The 25,613-nt window shown below is 44.5% G+C and overlaps 1 protein-coding gene across 6 annotated transcripts in view; it reads left to right on the top strand.

Annotated features, from left to right (window-relative positions):
• LOC124043459 (semaphorin-4A-like) overlaps positions 1-25,613 on the top strand; it is a 61,831-nt gene that overhangs the window by 12,588 nt on the left and 23,630 nt on the right. For 5 of the 6 annotated variants that reach the window (XM_046362069.1, XM_046362070.1, XM_046362068.1 and 2 more), the window contains exon 2: positions 9,235-9,481. In XM_046362069.1, coding sequence (XP_046218025.1) covers positions 9,385-9,481 — 97 coding nt within the window. In that variant the 5' untranslated portion in view covers positions 9,235-9,384. Of the gene's footprint in view, positions 1-9,234; positions 9,482-23,802; positions 23,950-25,613 lie in introns of all 6 variants that reach the window. The other variant, XM_046362073.1, reaches the window with a different exon arrangement.

Raw genomic sequence — 25,613 nt, 5'->3', positions numbered from 1 at the left:
TTTACAGATAACAAACATTTAGTATTTATTGCTGAATTGTAAAGACAGCCACTAGCAAGTTAGCTTATTGGCCAAAGAGCAAGCTAACTTGCTAGCGAGCATGAAGGAGAACTCTATGGGAGTGTTAGCCATGCTGTTGGTAGCGGTAATCATGTTGTATCCTTAGCTGGCGGGAGCGTGCAATTGGCATGCTGACTGCAGGAATGTCCACCAGAGCTGTTGCCAGATAATTTAATGTTAATTTCTCTACCATAAGCCACCTCAACGTCATTCTAGAGAATTTGGCAGTATGTCCAACAGGCCTCACAACCACAGACCACGTGTAACCAAGCCAGTCCAGGATCTCCAAGCAGCTTCTTAACCTGCGGGATCGACTGAGACCAGCCACCTGGACAGCTGATGAAACTGTGGGTTTTCACAACCAAATCATTTTTGCACAAACTGTCAGAAACCGTTTTCAGGGAAGCTCATCTGTGTGCTCTTCGTCCTCACCAGGGTCTTGACCTGACTGCAGTTTGGGGTCGTAACCAACTTCAGTGGGTTAATGCTCACCTTTTGATAGCCACTGACATACCATTTATTACAGAGAATCTGTATCCTCTTGCCTATAGGCGACTTAGCTTATTCAAGCCTATCTCAAAATACAACACGGCACCTTTAAGAACAAAAGAAAACTCTTCACGTGACTCGCTTTTCAAAGATGTCTAGAAATGTACTCGTTTTGTGCCCTTGTAGGAAGCAATCACTCTCCTATTGCTGACTACAAATGATCTATAACTGGGCTAATAACTCACTAACGAGCAAAGGATATAAACAAAGTGTGCACACGTGGTTACATGCAGTTCTCGCTTTGATCTCAAAACAAGCGTATCTACTCACGGCCGTTCATGATGTAAACACATTCCAGTTCAAAAGTAAATGGCACAGATCCATATGGCAATGGTCTATTTAAGCAATAAGGCATGAGAGGGGGGGTAAGGTATATGACCAATATACCATGGCTAAGGGATGTTCTTATGCACAACGCAGTGCAGAGTGCCTGGATACAGCCCGTAGCCGTGGTATATTGGCCACATACCACAAACCCCTGAGGTTCCTTATTGCTATTATGAACTGGTTACCAATGTAAAAATAATTGTTTTGTCATACCTGTGGTATACGGTCAAAATCTCTTTGAATAGTTTGTTTTGATATTTTCCATTGAAAGTGGCTGTTATTGCGTGGATTCTATCACATTTGCCACAGTAAAAGCAAAGGTTGATGGTGTTAACAGGGAAATCTCTAGAACAGTCAAGATCACGGAGTCAAAATACAAGCCGATATCTATCTACGGTCAGATTTTTGTTTTGCTTAACTTGCCATGCCAAAGCATTGTTTGGGACATTGCTCACTCATACTTTAAAAAATAATTTGCTTTTTATTTTACTATGCTGATGGCGCCTGCATCTGTTGGTCATTCTCAGCAGAGGGAGAAAGCAGCAGACTGAGGGTTCGCCTCTCAACATCCCTCCACTCTCCCTTTACTCTACTAACCAAAAAGGTACAAAGTCCTCCAGCTGCTAGTGAAACTCGAGGCGCACCGCATCATGCACAAATTCATGTTGTTACTCCTATGAACAGAGAAAGTGAAATATTCATCTATATTAAAGAAGACCCAAGCCGCTAATAATAACAATGCAAGCCTATAGATGCACCTTCCTACTGAGTAAGAAATTTAAACATGAACTTTCATGAACATACGGAATCTCTTTGTCATATGTGTTGACAGTTAGCTCTTGTCATGATTTTAAACATTTTGAAATCTCACAGTATCAACTTTTCTGTAGCTTTCTTTTATGCCTGCTACGTTGCTGCAGACACTATTCTGAGCCGTCCGATTGGCCAGCAGTAGGCCTATAGTGCTCCTGATTTCCTCTTTGGGCCCGCCGGGAAGACAGATTTTCTACCCTCAGGTACATGAAATGGTTCAAAATGGCATCTGTTTTCCTACCCAGCGTGCAGTGCAGAAACTAGGAATGACCCAGAGATCCTTGAGCTATGTGGGTTATAGTGACAGCAGGGCTCCTCTCGTTTACATTTACATTACATTTAAGTCATTTAGCAGACGCTCTTATCCAGAGCGACTTACAAATTGGTGCATTCACCTTATGACATCCAGTGGAACAGCCATTTTACAATAGTGCATCTAAATCTTTTAAGGGGGGTGAGAAGGATTACTTTATCCTATCCTAGGTATTCCTTAAAGAGGTGGGGTTTCAGGTGTCTCCGGAAGGTGGTGATTGACTCCGCTGTCCTGGCGTCGTGAGGGAGTTTGTTCCACCATTGGGGAGCCAGAGCAGCGAACAGTTTTGACTGGGCTGAGCGGGAACTGTACTTCCTCAGTGGTAGGGAGGCGAGCAGGCCAGAGGTGGATGAACGCAGTGCCCTTATTTGGGTGTAGGGCCTGATCAGAGCCTGGAGGTACTGAGGTGCCGTTCCCCTCACAGCTCCGTAGGCAAGCACCATGGTCTTGTAGCGGATGCGAGCTTCAACTGGAAGCCAGTGGAGAGAGCGGAGGAGCGGGGTGACGTGAGAGAACTTGGGAAGGTTGAACACTAGACGGGCTGCGGCGTTCTGGATGAGTTGTAGGGGTTTAATGGCACAGGCAGGGAGCCCAGCCAACAGCGAGTTGCAGTAATCCAGACGGGAGATGACAAGTGCCTGGATTAGGACCTGCGCCGCTTCCTGTGTGAGGCAGGGTCGTACTCTGCGGATGTTGTAGAGCATGAACCTACAGGAACGGGCCACCGCCTTGATGTTAGTTGAGAACGACAGTTTGTTGTCTAGGATCACGCCAAGGTTCTTAGCGCTCTGGGAGGAGGACACAATGGAGTTGTCAACCGTGATGGCGAGATCATGGAACGGGCAGTCCTTCCCCGGGAGGAAGAGCAGCTCCGTCTTGCCGAAGTTCAGCTTGAGGTGGTGATCCGTCATCCACACTGATATGTCTGCCAGACATGCAGAGATGCGATTCGCCACCTGGTCATCAGAAGGGGGAAAGGAGAAGATTAATTGTGTGTCGTCTGCATAGCAATGATAGGAGAGACCATGTGAGGTTATGACAGAGCCAAGTGACTTGGTGTATAGCGAGAATAGGAGAGGGCCTAGAACAGAGCCCTGGGGGACACCAGTGGTGAGAGCGCGTGGTGAGGAGACAGATTCTCGCCACGCCACCTGGTAGGAGCGACCTGTCAGGTAGGACGCAATCCAAGCGTGGGCCGCGCCGGAGATGCCCAACTCGGAGAGGGTGGAGAGGAGGATCTGATGGTTCACAGTATCGAAGGCAGCCGATAGGTCTAGAAGGATGAGAGCAGAGGAGAGAGAGTTAGCTTTAGCGGTGCGGAGCGCCTCTGTGATACAGAGAAGAGCAGTCTCAGTTGAATGACTAGTCTTGAAACCTGACTGATTTGGATCAAGAAGGTCATTCTGAGAGAGATAGCGGGAGAGCTGACCAAGGACGGCACGTTCAATAGTTTTGGAGAGAAAAGAAAGAATGGATACTGGTCTGTAGTTGTTGACATCGGAGGGATCGAGTGTAGGTTTTTTCAGAAGGGGTGCAACTCTCGCTCTCTTGAAGACGGAAGGGACGTAGCCAGCGGTCAGGGATAAGTTGATGAGCGAGGTGAGGTAAGGGAGAAGGTCTCCGGAAATGGTCTGGAGAAGAGAGGAGGGGATAGGGTCGAGCGGGTTGTTGGGCGGCCGGCCGTCACAAGATGCGAGATTTCATCTGGAGAGAGAGGGGAGAAAGAGGTCAGAGCACAGGGTAGGGCAGTGTGAGCAGAACCAGCGGTGTCGTTTGACTTAGCAAACGAGGATCGGATGTCGTCGACCTTCTTTTCAAAATGGTTGACGAAGTCATCTGCAGAGAGGGAGGAGGGGGATTCAGGAGGGAGGAGAAGGTGGCAAAGAGCTTCCTAGGGTTAGAGGCAGATGCTTGGAATTTAGAGTGGTAGAAAGTGGCTTTAGCAGCAGAGACAGAGGAGGAAAATGTAGAGAGGAGGGAGTGAAAGGATGCCAGGTCCGCAGGGAGGCGAGTTTTCCTCCATTTCCGCTCGGCTGCCCGGAGCCCTGTTCTGTGAGCTCGCAATGAGTCGTCAAGCCACGGAGCGGGAGGGGAGGACCGAGCCGGCCTGGAAGATAGGGGACATAGAGAGTCAAAGGATGCAGAAAGGGAGGAGAGGAGGGTTGAGGAGGCAGAATCAGGAGATAGGTTGGAGAAGGTTTGAGCAGAGGGAAGAGATGATAGGATGGAAGAGGAGAGAGTAGCGGGGGAGAGAGAGCGAAGGTTGGGACGGCGCGATACCATCCGAGTAGGGGCAGTGTGGGAAGTGTTGGATGAGAGCGAGAGGGAAAAGGATACAAGGTAGTGGTCGGAGACTTGGAGGGGAGTTGCAATGAGGTTAGTGGAAGAACAGCATCTAGTAAAGATGAGGTCGAGCGTATTGCCTGCCTTGTGAGTAGGGGGGGGGGAGGTGAGAGGGTGAGGTCAAAAGAGGAGAGGAGTGGAAAGAAGGAGGCAGAGAGGAATGAGTCAAAGGTAGACGTGGGGAGGTTAAAGTCGCCCAGAACTGTGAGAGGTGAGCCGTCCTCAGGAAAGGAGCTTATCAAGGCATCAAGCTCATTGATGAACTCTCCGAGGGAACCTGGAGGGCGATAAATGATAAGGATGTTAAGCTTGAAAGGGCTGGTAACTGTGACAGCATGAAATTCAAAGGAGGCGATAGACAGATGGGTAAGGGGAGAAAGAGAGAATGACCACTTGGGAGAGATGAGGATCCCGGTGCCACCGCCCCGCTGACCAGAAGCTCTCGGGGTGTGCGAGAACACGTGGGCGGACGAAGAGAGAGCAGTAGGAGTAGCAGTGTTATCTGTGGTGATCCATGTTTCTGTCAGTGCCAAGAAGTCGAGGGACTGGAGGGAGGCATAGGCTGAGATGAACTCTGCATTGTTGGCCGCAGATCGGCAGTTCCAGAGGCTACCGGAGACCTGGAACTCCACGTGGGTCGTGCGCGCTGGGACCACCAGATTAGGGTGGCTGCGGCCACGCGGTGTGGAGCGTTTGTATGGTCTGTGCAGAGAGGAGAGAACAGGGATAGACAGACACATAATTGACAGGCTACAGAAGAGGCTACGCTAATGCAAGGAGATTGGAATGACAAGTGGACTACACGTCTCGAATGTTCAGAAAGTTAAGCTTACGTAGCAAGAATCTTATTGACTAAAATGATTAAAATGATACAGTACTGCTGAAGTAGGCTAGCTGGCAGTGGCTGCGTTGTTGACTTTGTAGGCTAGCTGGCAGTGGCTGCGTTGTTGACACTACACTAATCAAGTCGTTCCGTTGAGTGTAATAGTTTCTACAGTGCTGCTATTCGGGGCCTAGCTGGCTAGCTAGCAGTGTTGATTACGTTACGTTGCGTTAAAAGAACGACAATAGCTGGCTAGCTAACCTAGAAAATCGCTCTAGACTACACAATTATCTTTGATACACAGACGGCTATGTAGCTAGCTATGTAGCTAGCTACGATCAAACAAATCAAACCGTTGTGCTGTAATGAAATGAAATGAAAAATGTGATACTACCTGTGGAGCGAAGCGGAATGCGACCGGGTTGTTGAGTGCGGAAGTTCTATTCAGTAGACGTTGGCTAGCTGTTGGCTAGCTAGCAGTGTCTCCTACGTTAAGGACGACAAATAGCTGGCTAGCTAACCTCGGTAAATTAAGATAATCACTCTAAGACTACACGCTCTAAACTACACAATTATCTTGGATACGAAGACAGCAAAGACAACTATGTAGCTAGCTAACACTACACTAATCAAGTCGTTCAGTTGAGTGTAATAGTTTCTACAGTGCTGCTATTCGGTAGACGGTGGACGTTTGCTAGCTGACTAGCTGCTGGGCAGATAGCAGTGTAGACTACGTTAGGACGACGAAATACGAAGTTGCAATAGAAGTGCTGACTGTTTCACTTTGTTGTCCTCTTTCTTTTCCTTTTTTCCTCCTCTCGTCACATGTTTGTCACGCTGAAGGTGTCACGTGGACACGCTGGTGTCCATAATCCTTCTTATTCTGATGGTCATGGACTAGTAGTCTTAATGATTCCAGTGAGTTTTTCTACTTTATCACTCAAGTATAATAACTCGATGCATGTACATTGAGTTAACGCTCAAATGTCATCAATGTGTGCATATCCCAGACCAGTGGTTCCCAGCCAGGGGTACGAGGACCCTTGGGGGTATGTGGTCTAGCCACAGGGGGCATTTGAGAAGACTCATTAGACCTTAGACTTACTGGTAAAATGCACAATAGTGGGTACTCCAGACAGAGTCAAATTCAGTTGGTGGTACATTTGCATTTACATTTAAGTCATTTAGCAGACGCTCTTATCCAGAGCGACTTACAAATTTACATGAAATGAAAACTGTTGGGAACCAATGACCCAGAGTACAGGCTCAATCTAGGTGATGGAAAAAACAGCCAGATTTTCCAGTGATGTAACCTGGTCTACCAAGCCTGAAAAAACGGTTCTGCAAAAGCTGGTCCCTGATAATTGTAAGATCCCCCACACAACGCTCTGTTTTCTATTAGTGCCCTGCAGGAATGCAGCATCACCAGCGTATATCTCGCCCTACGAGATAAGAGCATCCTTCACTATACTGCCCAGAAAGGTATAAACAGGGTGAGGGAGAGAGAAACTGAAAGAGAGATTGACACTGCGAGAGAAACCAAGGTGGAGACAATTGGTGGAGACAATTGGAGAAGCCTAGAGAGGCAAAGACTGACCACCAAGGAGATCTCAAACAGGCTCTGCAATCTGAACTTTTAACCCCTTGGTGAATGAATGTTTGAGATGTGTTTTTTGTTTTGTTGGAATAGGGAGATTAGTAGCTACTGAATTGGATGTTTTCATTCTACAGAAGGAAACTTTGAAACCCCCAGAAGATGGGTCACCCTGACATAGGTGAATGTACTTTATATAAAGGTGAAATTTAAAAAAAGACAAACTAACCAAGGACACACCTGCTGTGGATTGTGTACGTGTGCATGTTCCAAGAGTAGGCTAATTAGGCTATGCTTGTTCACATTTTCGACAAATTGCTGTTGTAGTAGATGTCGTGAAAATATTGTACATTTTATATTAGACCTATTCGAGTTAGATAAGACATTCTCCAAAAGGGTTGTGGCAAGACAGATGAAGGGATGAATGGCAGGTACATTTATAGTTCCAGTAGATTGTCTTGGAACGATTACTCAGATTAATGATGAGATCTGTTGGCGAGGTGCTTCCGTCTAGACAGCCTGAGACATCAACCTGTCCTCATTGCCACAGGTAAAGTTTGACATATCTGTGCTAATCCTCATGCCTACAGCATCTGGGTAATCCTGTTATGCCACTCTGACAGGGGTGGACTCTGTTCTTGATTGGCCTTTTGACCCAACACAGAGTTGGCACCGTCTATGGAGTTATGGGGGCTCCTCGCCGTGTAGAGCTTACTTAAGTAGGGCCCTATAAAATCCTGGATGTCGAACGCGGAATCCAGACATTGAAACAGAATTCATCAATATTCGAAATGTATAGAATTTAGAAGAAAATATATTCTAAAATGATTATGACCAAGAATATCATAAGACATGAACATATTGCGTAAATTGCATTTGCCTTCAACCTTCTGAAGCACAGTGTTAGATAACACTGACAACAATATTTTTTGTGATTTGATTAGTTTTCTTATTTTTACATTATAAGGTTGGTAGCAACATGGAAAATCATTGTGGAGATCTGTTGCAGATATTGTCTACTATAAAATCCACAATGGAATGCTCTATGGGATGGCTGGCTAGCTAGCTAAGTCGCTAGCTAGCAAACGTAGCTGCACACAATATCAGCATGTAGCGTAGCTAGTTAATGCACTTTATTTAGGTGATTTTACAGCTATCCATTTAGGACTCTACAATCTCACCATGTTCAATCTGCAGATAGTTGTGCCTCAGAGTAGTCAACATTCGCAAGGGCAGATATACTTTTGAGGATTGAAATGTTGCGATGGGATCATTGGGGATCATTCAAAATTCCCTTTTGTTCAGTGAAATCATCCCATGTGAAGAGTCAACTCATTTAATTAAATTTCTATTTCAAATTTCAGCTACGTCATACCTTCCGGATTTCTACCTGCTTGAACGCCGATCACTTGAAAACATGAAATGCTTTTAAGAGCAAAAACCTGAATAAACAGGAACAATCTTTAACCTGGAAAAACTAAACAAAGAAAAAGTAATTTTGGGAAAAATTGAATTAGACTAATTTAAATAGATTTGACATGGCCATTAATTACCTTGCACAGTAGATATCAATGAACATATTGGTAATGCATTTCACAAGATCATTTTATTTTAAAAGGATCATATTGTTATGAGCAGCAGTCATTTCAACCTAGTGTAGAGTAGGTCTTATCTGTATTCCTCACTGAACCCCCGTGTTGTTCTGTATGTCAAACGGAATTTCAAAGTGATTAAGTCCCAAATCAGTTTGTCAGGCATTTCTCTAGTTATAACCGAAATGACTGAATGTTGTACCGTATGAATCATTTAATTTAATTTAGGATATTCCATGAGGTTTCTAGTAATGTTTTCCACTAAAGAGCCTGTACTCATCTGAAGTAATTTATTCCTCTTAATGCAGACTGGTGACGATTGATTGTGGATATGTTTTTCTGAACTTATTAGATAATTTTAACTTTGTCACATGACAGAACTAAAGAACCGTCAGGTTGATGGTGCCTTATGATGCTAAGTTATGATCTATAATGCTCAAACACACTAGTGGTTTTTCTTCGTAGTGTAGAGCATCGTTTCCCAAACTCGGTCCTCTGGACCCCAATGGGGCCACGTTTCGGCTTTTGCATAACTCTACACAGCTGATTCAAATGATCAAGCTTGATGATTAGTGGGTTATTTGAATCAGCTGTGTGGTGCTAGGACATATATCAAAATGTGCACCTCGTTGGGTCCCTGGGACAGTCTGGGGAAACTCTGTGTTAGAGGAAGTGGCCTCTCCCCCTCTTCTCGTGAGAAATGAGTCATTCCCTTGCATGCAGGCTCTCTATCCACCCACAACTCCACTTTGCTAAGGGAGTACTGCTCTTCTCTCTGACCCTCCCTCCATCTCTCTCTCTCTCTTTCTCTCTCCCTCAGATGCGATGACGGCTGGCTCCAGAGACCAGAGGAAGTGGCTTTTGCATCGGTGCTGCCCCCACAGACCCAGTGTTTGACATCTCAGACAAGCACCAGCCACTTTTCGCCTGACGCTAGCTCCCTAGCCCTGATTTAGCTCTTTGGGTCATCATGGAACACCAAGGCCTACTCTCTATCATCGTGGTCATTCTATGGGTTATGGCTGTGTGTTTGGCCAGGCTTACCCCCCGGGTCTCCTTTCCGATGGGTAAGTCGAACACACATTTTATGATCTTGTTAGCTCCTCGATTGTGAATATGAACTTTGAAATGGAGTGATAGATTTCAATGCTTTCATTTAGTCTCACTGTCTTGAAATGAAGTGACAGTCGCTTAAAGCAAAGTACTTTGCAGCTGTGATACGCTCCAGTGACTGTCTAGTTATGGATTTGTGTTTTTTGACTTAAGAACAGATCAGAAAGACACTCTTTGTGAGAATGCTTGCCTGTCATGCCCTGCTTGGGCTGAAGACACCCACCCAGTCCACAGACATTTACAAGTCCAATTTAACAGTGCTCCCGTACTTGTGTCATGATATGAAAGTGGTAAGGACTTGCAATGGCTGGGTAAGTATTGATCTCTGTTATGGTGGTCACTAAAAGAGCTCTGGTATTAACTGCATCCCTGACATGACAAGATGGAGGTTCAACAGGACCAACGAAAGGTCAGAAGTGCAACAGCGCAAACAGGGTGGACATGCGATCGTGACTGACGAGCGAGGCGAATCATTTCTCTTGGTGAGGGAGTTTCAGCTTTAAGTCGTGTTCGTTCAGTCCGTTTTCAAGAATGAATCAAAATCCAAATCTTTGTCGTCTGTGTATGGTGGTGCTGTGTTTGTGCACATTGTATTGCTAGGTCCAAAGTTGTCCCACGTGAGCCTATTACAGGTCTGTTGCCATACATCATTTGTGGATATTCTGGAGAGGGGAATGAAAGTTGAGCTGGACCAATGCTCCGTTGTCTCTCGTACAAAGCACTGCTCTGAGGTCTTAAGAAAAGCTCACGAGTTTTGTCCCAACTAACGATCTACTAATGGGACAAGCATTATGGTTAACGAGGCAGCCAGCAGATGACATCACAATGGTTGAACTGTTTGGTTGCATCGTCTTCAAAGCTTGTATTCATTACTATCGTTAAGGGCCTGGGTAAAAATATATTTTTCTGTGATATGGTTTTTAAACTGTTTCAGTTGTTTGCTCCAGTTTTGAGTATTGGAAGTTGTAACATAAAGTAAATAGCATCCACTGTTGGCCATTTGTTTGTATAACAATACTGTTCCTGCCTTAGTTTGTACTGAAAATGCCATTTCTAACCAAATATCTCGTTATGCACGGTATCACACACAAATATTTACCTTTTATCTTTCCAGGTTATGGCTTGTGGTTAATTTAAAAGCTGTGTTGTCTGTTGTGACCGAGGCCCTAATGGATTTATACTTAACATCGGAAGTGTTGTGCGACTCTAAATATTGAGTTGCCGAGAACTACTCAGTAAAACAAGGAAATAGTCTGCCGTGTCATGAAGGGAATCGAACAGGTCCTTGGCTTGCAAATATTACGGGACAAGATGTGGACACTGGCACAATTTGGAAAACAATTTCAAGTCCTATAATGTCATAGGGCCCTACACATTTATATATATATATATATATTTCTTATGTTTTTAAAGGTTTCTGTAAAACGTTTGTTTTTCGTTCTGAAAATCACATGTGTTTTAAGGGAACATCCAATGTACCTTTTTGAATCCACAACGATGCTTGAACCTACTTTTGAGGTCTGGTGGAAATAGAAGAAATTTAGATTTTTGGGTGTAGTTACCCTTTAATGCAAGTGCACACCAGAAAGAGGCCGTTGTTTGGTTAGCAATGTTTCTGTAGCGCTCATGTGATTGCCTAGTTTGCAAAACAAATGGCCACTGGATTGATGCAAACAATCGTAACTACAAAGTAGCCTAACGGTTAAGGTATTTGGGAAAGCCTTTCCATATCTGCTAGAAGGTTATCATTAGCAGTATCGCTAACAGCTAAACAGTGTAGACACGCGCACGCACGCACACACAGGCATTCCTGTGCCGTTTCAGAAAGTTGAAGGAAAATACTAGTCACTGATGCATTTTGTTCATGTCTTATGATTTACAATGAATGACTCTTCTAATAGGTTCAATACATTTTAGTTGATTTACTGCTAAGTTCAGTATGTTGTTTGAATCCCATTTGAATGTCTGGACTCCGTGATTCCGTTTTTCTTTTATAGGGCCTTAAGTTCACATTAAGAGGACCCGCTGCATAACACAAACGGAAGCCCAAATGGGGTCCGACTACAAGAAAAGGAAGCGAAGATGACCTGATTGAGGAGACAAATGAATGTGAGAGTTGATATATTCGTTGATGTAGGTGAAGCCTTTTGTTTTCTTTGTGGCCTGGAATGAATAGCTCCGTTGTTTGGGCACAGTATCAGATAAGGTTGTGTGTGTGTATGTGTTACACAGGAATAGTACAAGTAGGGTCACTCGTACCCTTTTCACAGTATTGTGCCCACCCAAACCGTTCTTTGCTGGCTTGGAAGCATCTTCTCACATTGTCCTTTTCAGAATGGTTCCAACAACAGGCGATGCAGTATAGCTCAGTAGTGTGAAAAGGGTAAGCTTTCAGTTTTCGCGGGAAGCCTGAATTGAACTCCTGGAAAAATGCCCATTCTCATAGACAATTGCCAACACCCCATTCAAGACCCATTTTCCCACACTCAATGATACAGCACAAATGCTAAGTTAGAGTTGACAACACTTCCTCCATCTAGGGACACAATATCAGCATCTCCACCAATGCTGAATGTGTAGGGCCTGGGATTAGGGTCTGGGGTGCTGATCTTTGATCATTTCCTGAGAGGTGAATGTAGACACAGCTGCTTCAGTGTCTTTTCTCCTTTCAGAGATCACTTGAGGGTTACATTTACATTACATTTAAGTCATTTAGCAGACGCTCTTATCCAGAGCGACTTACAAATTGGTTGGCGGCAGGCAGGGGTTTAGGGAACTTAATAGAAACCTGTGACGTCCCCCTCCTCCCATGCAACTCGTAAAGGTGATTAGCTCTGCTACCTGTGGCTGAGATGCCCAAGACAGCCTGGCAGGCTGATGCCTTAAGACCTGCCTGCTGCTTTAGTTTGGTTGTAGTTAGGAATGCATTTTATATTCGGACTATATTAGCTAAAAATGCCGGCATCGGTCCGATGTCTAGTTTAACGCTGATGTGCAAAACCGATGTCAAAGCTGACGTGCGTACCTAATATAACATAGTTAGATGACGTCATGACACCACGAAGAATACAGGTCTACACGTGCAACTCAGCATTCCTAACCTAGCCCACAATGTCTGCTGTGTGGATTGAGCAGTCAACAAGTCGAGCAGGCATTTGAAAGAGTAAGAGCATTTCAGCAAGACAACTCAAAGGCGAAATCCATTAACGCCAAGATAATGAAATTCATTGCACTTCAAGGACTGGTACACACTACCAAGTAGGTGCTATTTTTCAGATGAGGCCCTACTGGAGTTGCACAGTATTGTTGAACTCACATCCAACCCAACTGACATTTGGACCAGCAATATCAGCCCCATGAGCATTAGGAGTCTGACAGCTAGGGTTGCACATTTTGGGCAATTAACGGGAATATATGGGAATTAATGGAAATATATGCAAATTAGTGTTTTGCATTGGATATATTTACCATATATGGAGACAGAAACATGAACATTTTACCTTATCACAAGTAGACATCATTGCAAATGATTACACCTTTCCAATATATGTATATTTTTTAAATGTTATGAATTGAACTTTAAATGCGTTGACTCTTCACATGGGATGATTTCACTGAACAACAAAGGGAATATTGAATGATCCCCAATGATCCATCGCATCTCCCAAAAAACGTTTTCAACATACATCTGTAAAATGATAGTCTAGAAACTAAAGCTTTGGTTGTCTTCCTCTCAGGCTTCCATGTCTTCTCCCTTCACCTCCTCAATGTCCACCTCTGAGGCCTCATCTTCACTGTAACTTTCCAACCTTGTTTCAGGATGGCTCGTTGTCAGGCTCAAAAAGCCTAAAATTTGCCCGGATGGCTACCAATTTTTCAATTCTTCTATTGGTCAGCCAGTTGCGTGCTTTGGTGTGTGTTCCCAAACAAGGACCAGTTGCGCTCTAAGGTGGCTGATGTTGGTGGGATTTGGGGGATGATTGAGGCAACAGGGGAAAGAGCCTCAGATCCACAAAGTCCCTTCCACCGGGTGGCTGATGAGATACGTTGGCACGACTACCATATTGCATCTCCATCCTAAAGCCCTTGCTTGGAAGTGTACTTCGCCAGACTGCCAAGAACCTTGCCCTCATACAGGCCAAGGTGGCGAGACTGTAGTGATGACACCATAGGCCTTGTTAATCTCTGCACCAGACAGGATGCTCTTGCCAGCATACTTGGGGTCCAACATGTACGCAGCGGCGTGTATGGGCTTCAGGCAGAAGCCTTCACGCTTTGATGTACACTGCTCAAAAAAATAAAGGGAACACTTAAACAACACAATGTAACTCCAAGTCAATCACACTTCTGTGAAATCAAACTGTCCACTTAGGAAGCAACACTGATTGACAATGCATTTCGCATGCTGTTGTGCAAATGGAATAGACAACAGGTGGAAATTATAGGCAATTAGCAAGACACCCCAAATAAAGGAGTGGTTCTGCAGGTGGTGACCACAGACCACTTCTCAGTTCCTATGCTTCCTGATGTTTTGGTCACTTTTGAATGCTGGCGGTGCTTTCACTCTAGTGGTAGCATGAGATGGAGTCTACAACCCACACAAGTGGCTCAGGTAGTGCAGCTCATCCAGGATGGCACATCAATGCGAGCTGTGGCAAGAAGGTTTGCTGTTTCTGTCAGCGTAGTGTCCAGAGCATGGAGGCGCTACCAGGAGACAGGCCAGTACATCAGGAGACGTGGAGGAAGCCGTAGGAAGGCAACATCCTCCAGCATGACCGGTTTGGCGGTGGGTCAGTCGTGGGGTGGAATTTCTTTGTGAGGCCGCACAGCCCTCCATGTGCTCGCCAGAGGTAGCCTGACTGCCATTAGGTACCGAGATGAGATCCTCAGACCCCTTGTGAGACCATATGCTGGTGCGGTTGGCCCTGGGTTCCTCCTAATGCAAGACAATGCTAGACCTCATGTGGCTGGAGTGTGTCAGCAGTTCCTGCAAGAGGAAGGCATTGATGCTATGGACTGGCCCACCCGTTCCCCAGACCTGAATCCAATTGAGCACATCTGGGACCTCATGTCTCTCTCCATCCACCAACGCCACGTTGCACCACAGACTGTCCAGGAGTTGGCGGATGCTTTAGTCCAGGTCTGGGAGGAGATCCCTCAGGAGACCATCCGCCACCTCATCAGGAGCATGCCCAGGCGTTGTAGGGAGGTCATACAGGCACGTGGAGGCCACACACAATACTGAGCCTCATTTTGACTTGTTTTAAGGACATTACATCAAAGTTGGATTAGCCTGTAGTGTGGTTTTCACTTTAAGTTTGAGTGTGACTCCAAATCCAGACCTCCATGGGTTGATACATTTGATTTCCATTGATAATTTTTGTGATTTTGTTGTCAGCATATTCAACTATGTAAAGGAAAAACATATTTAAGAAGAATATTTAATTCATTCAGATTCTAGAATGTGTTATTTTAGTGTTCCCTTTTATTTTTTTGAGCAGTGTATTTCAGAACTGCAGTTTCCTCTGTTTGGAGCAACAGTGTAGTGGGCAGGGCAGTACGCATTTCTTATCTTACATCTGCAAGCAGAGTCTGAACATCAGACAGGATGGCATTGTCTCCCTCAATCCGTGCAATGGCTGCTGCTATAGGTTTCAGTCCGCTTACCACTCTCTCCCAATATGCATCATCTAGGAGGATCCTCTTGATGGGGCTGTCCATTTCGGCAGACTGTGATTTGGCCATTTCTTGGAGAGACTCCTTCCCCTCCATGTTTGAAAGGTTCCTGATGACACCCCCCCCCCCCCCCCCCAACGGGTGTTGCTGTGCAGATTCAATGTGGTGCTCTTATTCTTCTCACTTTGCTTGGTGAGGTAGATTGCGGCTTTAACTTGATGACCCTTCACACACCTAACCATTTCCTTAGACTCTACAAGAGAGCCATCATTTTTTGTCAGTGCCATGATGTCCTTGAGGAGCAGATTCTCAATGCATGAGCAGCACAGCCAATGGGTGTGATGTGAGGGTAGGACTCCTCCGCTTTAGACCAAGCAGCCTTCATGTTCGCAGCATTGTCTGGCACCAGTGCAAATACATTCTCTGGTCCAAGGTCATTGATGACTGCCTTCAGCTCATCTGCAATGTAGAGACTGGTGTGTCTGTGCTCTTGTAGAATACTGGTTGAGGGGTGGAGATGATGTAGTTAATTATTCCTTGCCCACGAACATTCGACCACCCATCAGAGATTATTGCAATACAGTCTGCTTTCTCTATGATTTGCTTGAACTTCACTTGAACTCTGTTGAACTCTGCATCCAGCAAATGAGTAGATCTGGTTGGAGGGGTGTATGCTGGGTGAAGAACATTCAGAAATCTCTTCCAATACACATTGCCTGTGAGCATCAGTGAACCAGTTGCATACGCAGCTCGCAAGACATTCATTAGCATTTCTCTGACCACATTCCTCCATTGAGTAGAAAAAAACTTCTGATTCCAGGAGGACCATGAGCTGTTGCCCTAGATAAGGTGTCTGATTCATCATTTTCACTTTTCACCTCAAAAGAAATACAGGGACTTTTGTCAGAGGTTGCTTGTTGTGAGTGCTGAGGAAACTTTATGCACTTGGCCAGATGATTCTTCATCGGTGTTGCTTTCTTCACACATGATTTGGCACAGAATTCACTATATTTGCTGCAGTGAAATGTCTCCACACATCAAATAAAAAATACAATTCCATGTACAGATAAATAGTTAGATTAAACAACTCCTTTGTAAGATATGTTTTTAAATGAAACGTGTATAGGAACAGGTGAATTAACACTCAGTTAGCTGGCTCAAGCAAGCTAAAAACCCACATGATAGCAAAAACTAACTAGCCGATATTGTTTACTAGTTCACAAAAAATCATGTCATATAAAATATATTTACCCCACCCAGTATTGTGGGGCGGCAGGTAGCCTAGTGGTTAGAGCGTTGGGCCAGTAACCGAAAGGTCAGGGATTCGATCCAGCAACAAGGTAAAGATCTGTCATTCTGGCCCTGAACAAGGCAGTTAACCCACTGTTCCCCGGTAGGCCGTCATTGTAAATAAGCATTTGTTCTTATCTGACTTGCCTAGTTAAATACACATATACTGTATATATTTATTTTTTCGTAATTGTAATTTAAATTTACCCGAAGGCATGTAGTCCTTGGCTGACAGTGTAGTAGTGTGGGCTCAATAGCATCTCATTACTATGCAAGATCTTGAAGAATCAGCTGTAGATGTGATGGAAGAATGCACTGTGCATGCAGAGGGTTGCAATTCTATTGAATTGGGGATAGGTTAACCAACGTATGCCACAAGACCTAGAATTGCCTTATGTGTATCCCACAAAAATGGTTCACTTATAAGCTAACTGTTTTGATGAATTTAAGCAAAATTCTCAATTCCAGGGCTTGACTTCACATGGAAAGTTTCCAGCCCTTTGCAACTACCACTGACAGGACAATTTCAATGGCATTTGAGAGCACGTTTTAAACTTGGAAACATGAACAATCCAAGTCCCATTCGAAAAACTGACTTGAGAAATAGGCTCAACTGTGTCTGCAGCAGACGTGATACCCTGTCATGGCATTGAAACGCCTGCTCAACATAACTGCCAACACAGACCATCGGGTTAACTTGGAAAAGTACTCTACTAGAGGCTGTGAACAAGCAATTCGGTTGCATTCTCTCTGAGCCTCTACTGTGTGGCCACCATGCTCGATGCTAGGTACAAGGACCGCTACTTCGATGCAGACCAGAAACAGGGTTTACGTGAAATGTTAGACACAGCTGAACAAGATGGAAAAGGACACAGTGACAGTGCGCACTGGGGAAGAGAGGCCAGGGGTAGACAGAGCTGAAACTTCACTGCTTGACATGTATGATGAAATCCTGGTTGAGACTGAACCAATGAAACAGCACAGCAAGTAAGTGACGGGGACATACTTAAATACTTCCAAAATAACGTTTTGGTCAGTTAGTGTGTGGTGTGTGTGTGTTCAACTATTTTAACTGTACTAGAATGCTTTTAAAGGCTGTAAAAAATATATATATATATAATATCGGTATCGGGTATTTTTGGAAAGGAAAATATTGGCTATTGGTATCGGCCAACAATGTCATATCGGTGTATCACTAGTTGTAGTCCTATTTTCTCACAATAACATTGCGTTATTGGAGTTTGTGTACAGGAATCGCCTAACTTACAAAGCGGTTTGTCTTACAGTATGTTAGACCTGTGGTCAAATCAGTATAATAAGTAGTTTATGCTTTTCTCCCAGTTTGCCAGGCATAGCGTATTAACCCCAATATCTGGTCTACCTCTGCTGTAGTTAAATTGCTCACTCTCTGTTAGCTAAATGAGTACAAACACATTTTTAATGGTGTGAGAGCCAAGAGACATGGTTGAGATAGACAACCACGTTTACAAGCTAAACTCCTTGTGACCCGAGACTCTGTGCTGTTTAGAATTCCACAGAATAGTGTTTGAGTTGGCCGTCGGCGAAGACCTGACTATCACTTTACAGAACTCACTCATTTTTGTTGTTGACATGAGGATTTTTGGAGTTCCTCGTCTCGTTGGTCTTGAGGAAATGCCCTCGGGTAGTACATTTCTGCTGCTTGCAAACTCGCACATCTCCATTTCCATCAGGCTTTACTTAACCACTCGGCCTCAGACAGTGGGGCCTCAGTCGGCTGGAGCCAGCCACCAATGTAGTAGCCATCGCGCAACATGTGGAACAGGAGTTGTGTACACATGCGTGCGCTTACACCCGCACACATTTTATAGACAAGTTTTAGTGAATGACGTTTTATTGGAGTGTGACACAAGGAATCACACAAGTGTTGAGGTCATTACAAATGGATGTCCATCACGGTATTTATTCAGATTCAAAATGGCATCAAAATGCCAAGAGAAACATGAGTCCTGTATCCACAATTGTGTTCAGTGTGAGATTGAAAATATTCTCTTAGGATTAGTTTCCACTGAGATCTCTTCATTTCCTCACTGAGGCGAGCCTTGAACCCCTGTGTGTGTGTGTCCAGATAGCTGAGGGATGATGATGCGCGCTGACAGGTAATGGAAAGGATCCCTCCCAATCCCCAGGATGATAGGTCTTATCTGCAGTGTTGCGCAACCCCCCCCCCCCCCCCCCACTTCAGGCTCTTTCTAAATGGGTGACTGCTCACACAGTAGCCCAGCCGTTGCTCATTCATGAGTAACCAACCCATGAGACATGACCCATAGTGCAACACCGTAGTCAGGAAATACAGTATTCACTCCCTCTGTCAAATGTCTCGCATGGCAAATTCTACAATGTGATGTTACGTTTGTATTCACAGGTAAGGAGCTCACAGATGTTTTGGACTTCTAGATACGAAAGTTTATTTTGCTATTTTAATTGAAGTCAGTGTGACTCTAAATTTAAACTCAACTCTAGCCGATATCCTGCCCCATTTTCCACTCTAGCTGTGTTGCGTTAAAATACCTGTCTGAAGGCACGTGAAACAGCAAAATCAACTGTTGCTTGTTTGTCTGGGCAAGGCCTCCTCCACACGGCCTTACTCAGGACCCCTGTGAATCCCTTGCTAAGCTTGGATGGGTTGTGGACAACATTTCACTTGAACCTTTGCCAAGGACAGTTTGCTTTACTCCCCAGGCCTCATGAGACTTGATCTGTGTGAAGTCATGCTCTGCGGAGAGTTTACGTCTCAGCGCGTGCCTGCAAGGGTGTGGAGTCTGTGCTTCATCTGGCCATGCATGGGTGTGAGGGTGCAAGTGTGTGGCGTGTTTGTGGGGGTCATTAGCCAACGGACATCATTCATACCCACCCCAGTCAGACTGAGAAAGACCTGTGTATTTTTGTGAACTTTCGTTCTGAGTGTAGAAGAACTTTGAGGTTGTGGGAGAATCTTCCAGTGTGCTTTTTGCACACCCCGGGGAGAGGGAGATGTGCCCAGTAATGATGAGTGTGGCTATACACATGAATGAGTGTGAGAGGATGTGAAAGAAAATGTCTGGGGGGAGAGGAAAAAAGTGAGAGACAAAGAGAGCAAATGTGAGTGAGAGAAAAACAACATGAGAAAGAAACACTGAAACAGTTGGCTTAAAGGAATAATCCACTCAAACTTTCTTTTGGTGTTTATCCTCCCATTAGTCCACTGTTCATGCAGTCCCAAAATGTTGTGCATCTCCACAATCAAGTTTTCAATATATAGGACTTTCAAAAACCGAATTGTAATGATGTGGCAAGTGACAAATAGCTTTTTTGACAGTCCTATAGCTCAACTTGATTGCTATTTGTGACTGCATCAACAGTGGACTAATGAAGAAAATACCAAAATTATAGTTTGAGTGTATATTCCTTTAAGTGAAAATGATCAACAGCACGTGAGTAAAACCTGATGTTGCGTTTTTCCATAATACAGTACCTCTTGGCCCAGCCTGAGCCTACAGCTGCTGGGTGGAGTTAGGGTGGGGTAGGGTGAGGATCTATGTCCTTGCTTGAGGATGAGGGGGTGGGGAAGGATCTATGGCAGTGTTGGTTCTTTATACAGGGGTTACGTCTGTAACCTCCGGTTGCCACTAGCATTTTTTTATTTTTCTAACAAATTCGGCGATATCTTTGACAAAATAATTGTCTATCAACAATGACAAGCAACTGGGGTCTGACAATCTGGATGAAGAATTACTGAGGATAATAGCGGACAATATTACCACTACTATTTGCCACATCTTCAATTTAAGCCTACTAGAAAGTGTGTGCCCTCAGGCCTAGAGGGAAGCTAAAGTCATTCCGCTACCAACGAATAGTAAAGCCCCGCCTTTGCTGGCTCAAATAGCCGACCAATCAGCCTGTTACCAATCCTTAGTAAACCTCTGGAACAAATTGTGTTTGACAAGATACAATGCTATTTCACAGTAACAAATTGACAACAGCCTTTCAGCACGCACATAGGGAAGGACACTCAACAAGCACAGCACTTACACAAATGACTGAGGATTAGCTGAGAGAAATTGATGTTAAAATTACTTTGGGGGCTGTCTTGTTAGACTTCAGTGCAGCTTTTGACATGATCGATCAGTCTGCTGCTGGGAAAACTTGTGTTATGGCTTTACACCACCTGCTAAAACATAATCCAGGTAGAAGCAGGAATTCCCCAGGGTAGCTGTTTTAGGTCCCTTGCTTTTTTTTCGATCTTTACCAACGACATGCCACTGGCTTTGAGTAAGAACAGTGTGTCTATGTATGCAGATGACTCAACACTATACATGTCAGCTACTACAGCAACTGAAATGACTGCAACACCTAACTTCTTGACGTTAACGGGATAATTGTCATCAACAACCGCTGAATTGCAGAGCGCCACATTCAAATAATATTACAAAAAATATTTATATTCATGAAATCACAAGTGCATTATAGCAAAACACCGCTTAGCTTTTTGTTAATCCACCTGTTGTCAGATTTTGAAAATATGCTTTACAGCGATACTTTACAGCTTTAATCCTCATGCGTTTGTGTACGTTTATCGATCACTAGACAAAACATTATGAACACCTAGCAAAGTAGCTTGGTCACGAAAATCAGAAAAGCAATCAAATGAATCGCTTACCTTCTGATGATCTTCGGATGTTTTCACTCATGAGACTCCCAGTTACACAATAAATGTTCCTTTTGTTCCATAAAGATAATTTTTATATCCAAAATACCTCCGTTTATTTGGCGCGTTATGTTCACAAATGCATAGGTTCGAGCGGTCCTGACAATGCAGATGAAAATTGCAAATAGTATCTGTAATGTCCACAGAAACATGTCAAACGTTTTTTTATAATCAATCCTCAGGTTGTTTTTAAAATATATAATCGATAATATATCAACCGGCACTGTCTCCTTTTCAGTAGGAGAGGGAGAGACTATGGCTGCCCCACTCATGCGAAAACTCATGCGAACACCCGTCTATCTATCCACTACTCCATGTTATCTTTCTCGCTCATTTTTCTAAATAAAAGCCTGAAACTATGTCTAAAGACTGACACCTTGAGGAAGCGATAGGAAAATGAATCTGGTTGATATCCCTTTAAATGGAGCGAAGGCAGGCTATGGAACATGGAGCTTTCAAAATAGAAGCCACTTCCTGGTTTAATTTTCCTCAGGTTTTCGCCTGCAATATCAGTTATGTTATACTCACAGACAATATTTTGACAATTTTGGATACTTTAGTGTTTTCTATCCTTATATGTCAATTATATGCATATTCTAGTATATGGGCCTGAAATAGGCCGTTGACTTTCGAAACGTTATTTTTCCAAACATAAAAATACTGCCCCCTAGCTGAAACAGGTTAACAAAGAGCTGCAGTTAGTTTCAGAATGGGTAGCAATGAATAAGTTAGTCCTAAATATTTCCAAAACTAAGAGCATTGTATTTGGGACATATCATTCACTAAACGTAATGAATAATGTTGAAAATGAGCAAGTTGAGGTGACTAAACTCCTGAGAGTAACCCTGGATTGTAAAACTGTAATGGTCAAAACATTGATACAACAATAGCTAAGATGGGGAAAAGTCTGTCCATAATAAAGCTCTGCTCTGCCTAAACACTATCAGCAAGGCAGGTCCGACAGGCCCTGGTTTTGTTGCACCTGGACTACTGTTCAGTCGTGTGGTCAGGTGCCACAGAGGGACTTGGGAAAATTGCAGTTGACTCAGAACAGGGCAGCACGGCTGGCCCTTGGATGGACACCGAGAGTTAACTTTAATGACATGCATGTCAATCTCTCATGGCTCAAAGTGAAAGAGATTGACTTCCTCATTACTTGTTTTTGTAAGAGGTGTTGACAAGCTGTCACTGAGCTGTCTGTTTTAAAATACTAGCCCACAGCTCGGACACCCATGCATACCCCACAAGACATGCCACCAGAGGTCTCTGCACAGTCCCCAAGTCCAGAACAGACTATGGGAAACGCACAGTACCACATAGAGCCATGACTACATGGAACTCTTTTCCACATCAGGTGCACATAGTAGATTCAGATTTTTTTTAAACAGGTAAAAATATACCTTATGGAACAGCGGAACTGGCACAGACCCATGCATACACACACCATAACATACGCACTATACACACACACACACACACACACTTGGATTTTGCATTGTAGATATGTGGTAGTGGAGTAGGGGCCCGAGGGGGCACACTTAGTGTGTTATGAATTCTGTAATGTTAAAATTGTATAACTGCCTTAATTTTGCCTGACCTCAGGAAGAGTAGCTGCTGCTGTAGTGTAGCTACATACTGAAGAAAATCATACACCATTATTGCCTGATGATCTTCTGAACTTCCCAATACCTTTGATGCATTTCAGTCACTTCAAACCATACTTCCTTCAGATTGAAATACTTTCAAAATTACTGTCAGACTGATTTGTAATAGGCCCAATTAAAGAAGTTAACATTGGCCATTGACTACCTAACAATTTTGATATGAAAATGGGGTCCCGGCCATAAACGTTTGGGAACCCCTGTCTATGGCTTTGCCTGGGAGGCTGAGAAGAGGCGTATTTAGTCAAAACCAACAATCTAACATGATTGGTGCTGATCAAATGTTCACTGTCGAACCTCGAGTCTGGCCCTCGTTTGTGTACACAGCACTGAGATCTGGAACACACATGGCTTGGCCTGAGTCCAGTTCTTCCTGGATTAACCAAAACTGAGCATCCGAGAGAGAGAGAGACGACCCATATCAGACCCTGAGGTGAGGGGGTGGTGCCTTTCAGACAAGTATTTTAACGCAACTCAGCTGGAGTGGAAAATGGGGCAGGATATCGGCTAAAGAGATGAGTTTAAATTTAGAGTCACACTGACTTCACTTGAAATAGTAAAATATCAAACTTTCATGTCTAGGAGTTCTAAAAAAAAATGTGTTAGTCCACTGTTGATGCAGTCACAAAATAGCAATCAAGTTTTCAAGATATAGTACTGTCAAAAAGCTATTTGTAACTTGCCACATCATTACAGTCCGGTTTTTGAAAGCCCTATATCTTGAAAACTTGATTGCTGACATCACAACATTTTAGGACTGCATCAACAGTGAACTAATGGAAGAAAAAAAATACCAAAAGAAAGTTAGAGTGGATTTTCTGGCTTCTCTCTCTCCCCTAGAAAATCCCTGTATAATGTAATTAATTAATTAATTAATGTGTATTGCCATCCTCTCATTTCCTGGCGCAACCACTTCTGTGAGGGAGAATCCCAGTGGAGAAGCACATCCCCGTTGAAGCATAGACCACACTCATCATTACTACGCACATCTCTCTCTCCCTGGGGTGGGCAAACGGCACACTGGAAGTTTCTCCCACCACCTCAGTACCTCTACGCTCAGATGGGCTGGGTATGAATCTTGCACTCTCTCACACACACACACACACACACACACACACACACACACACACACACACACACACACACACACACACACACACACACACACACACACACACACACACACACACACACACACACACACACACACACACACACACACACACACACACACACACACACACACACACACACACACACACACACACACACCCATGCATGGCCAGATTAATCATCACAGATTCCACACCCTTGCAGGCACGCGTTGAGACGTAAACTCTCTGCAGAACATGACTTCACACAGATCCAAGTCTCCTGAGGCCCGAGGAGTAAAGCAAACAGTCCTTGGCAACCGTTCAAGTGAAATGTTGTCCGCAACTCCAGCAACCTTGGCAAGGGATTCACAGGGGTCCTGAGTAAGGCCGTGTGGAGGAGGCCTTGCCCAGACAAACAAGCAACAGTCGATTTTTGCTGTTTCACATTCTCCACTAACTCCTAAGCTGAAGCGGTTTTCTCATGACCTCCACAACAAAGGAGCACTGTGTGCCCAGGGCCTGGAAAGAGCCACTTCATAGGTGGGGTGGGCGTGGAGGACAAACAATTACCTTGATCGCTGAGCTGGTGTTTTTGCGAGACGTCTCCTGCTAGCTTGGAGAAGGACGGGGTGGTGACAGGTGACCTTGCACACAATGAAACCAGTGTTCAACTAGAGAGGGGTGGCAAAAGCAACCTTGACCGGGGCCTAATGACAAGTGTTGACTACATTTACACCAACTTTTTCAACTGGAATCACACATTTTTCATGTAGGGTTGTAGTCTGTTCAAAAGATACACTGCTCAAAAAAATTAAGGGAACACTTAAACAACACAATGTAACTCCAAGTCAATCACACTTCTGTGAAATCAAACTGTCCACTTAGGAAGCAGCACTGATTGACAATAAATTTCACATGCTGTTGTGCAAATGGAATATACAACAGGTGGAAATTATAGGCATTTAGCAAAACACCCCCAATAAAGTAGTGGTTCTGCAGGTGGAGACCACAGACCACTTCTCAGTTCCTATGCTTCCTGGCTGATGTTTTGGTCACTTTTGAATGCTGGCGGTGCTTTCACTCTAGTGGTAGCATGAGACGGAGTCTACAACCCACACAAGTGGCTCAGGTAGTGCAGCTCATCCAGGATGGGACATCAATGCGAGCTGTGGCAAGAAGGTTTGCTGTGTCTGTCAGCGTAGTGTCCAGAGCATGGAGGCGCTACCAGGAGACAGGCCAGTACATCAGGAGACGTGGAGGAGGCCGTAGGAGGGCAACAACCCAGCAGCAAGACCGCTACCTCCGACTCTGTGCAAGGAGGAGCAGGAGGTGCACTGCCAGAGCCCTGCAAAATGACCTCCAGCAGGCCAGAAATGTGCATGTGTCTGCTCAAACGGTCAGAAACTGACTCCATGAGGGTGGTATGAGGGCCCGACGTCCACAGGTGGGGGTTGTTCTTACAGCCCAACACCGTGCAAGACGTTTGGCATTTGCAAGAGAACACCAAGATTGGCAAATTCGCCACTGGCACCCTGTGCTCTTCACAGATTACAGCAGGTTTACACTGAGCACATGTGACCGTCTGGAGATGCCGTGGAGAACGTTCTGCTGCCTGCAACATCCTCCAGCATGACCGGTT

The sequence above is a fragment of the Oncorhynchus gorbuscha genome, linkage group LG09 (assembly GCF_021184085.1).
Source record: "Oncorhynchus gorbuscha isolate QuinsamMale2020 ecotype Even-year linkage group LG09, OgorEven_v1.0, whole genome shotgun sequence".
NCBI classification, from domain to species: Eukaryota; Metazoa; Chordata; class Actinopteri; order Salmoniformes; family Salmonidae; genus Oncorhynchus; species Oncorhynchus gorbuscha.
The sequence above is the reverse complement of the archived record's forward strand: the minus strand, read 5'-3'. Positions and strand labels throughout refer to the sequence as shown.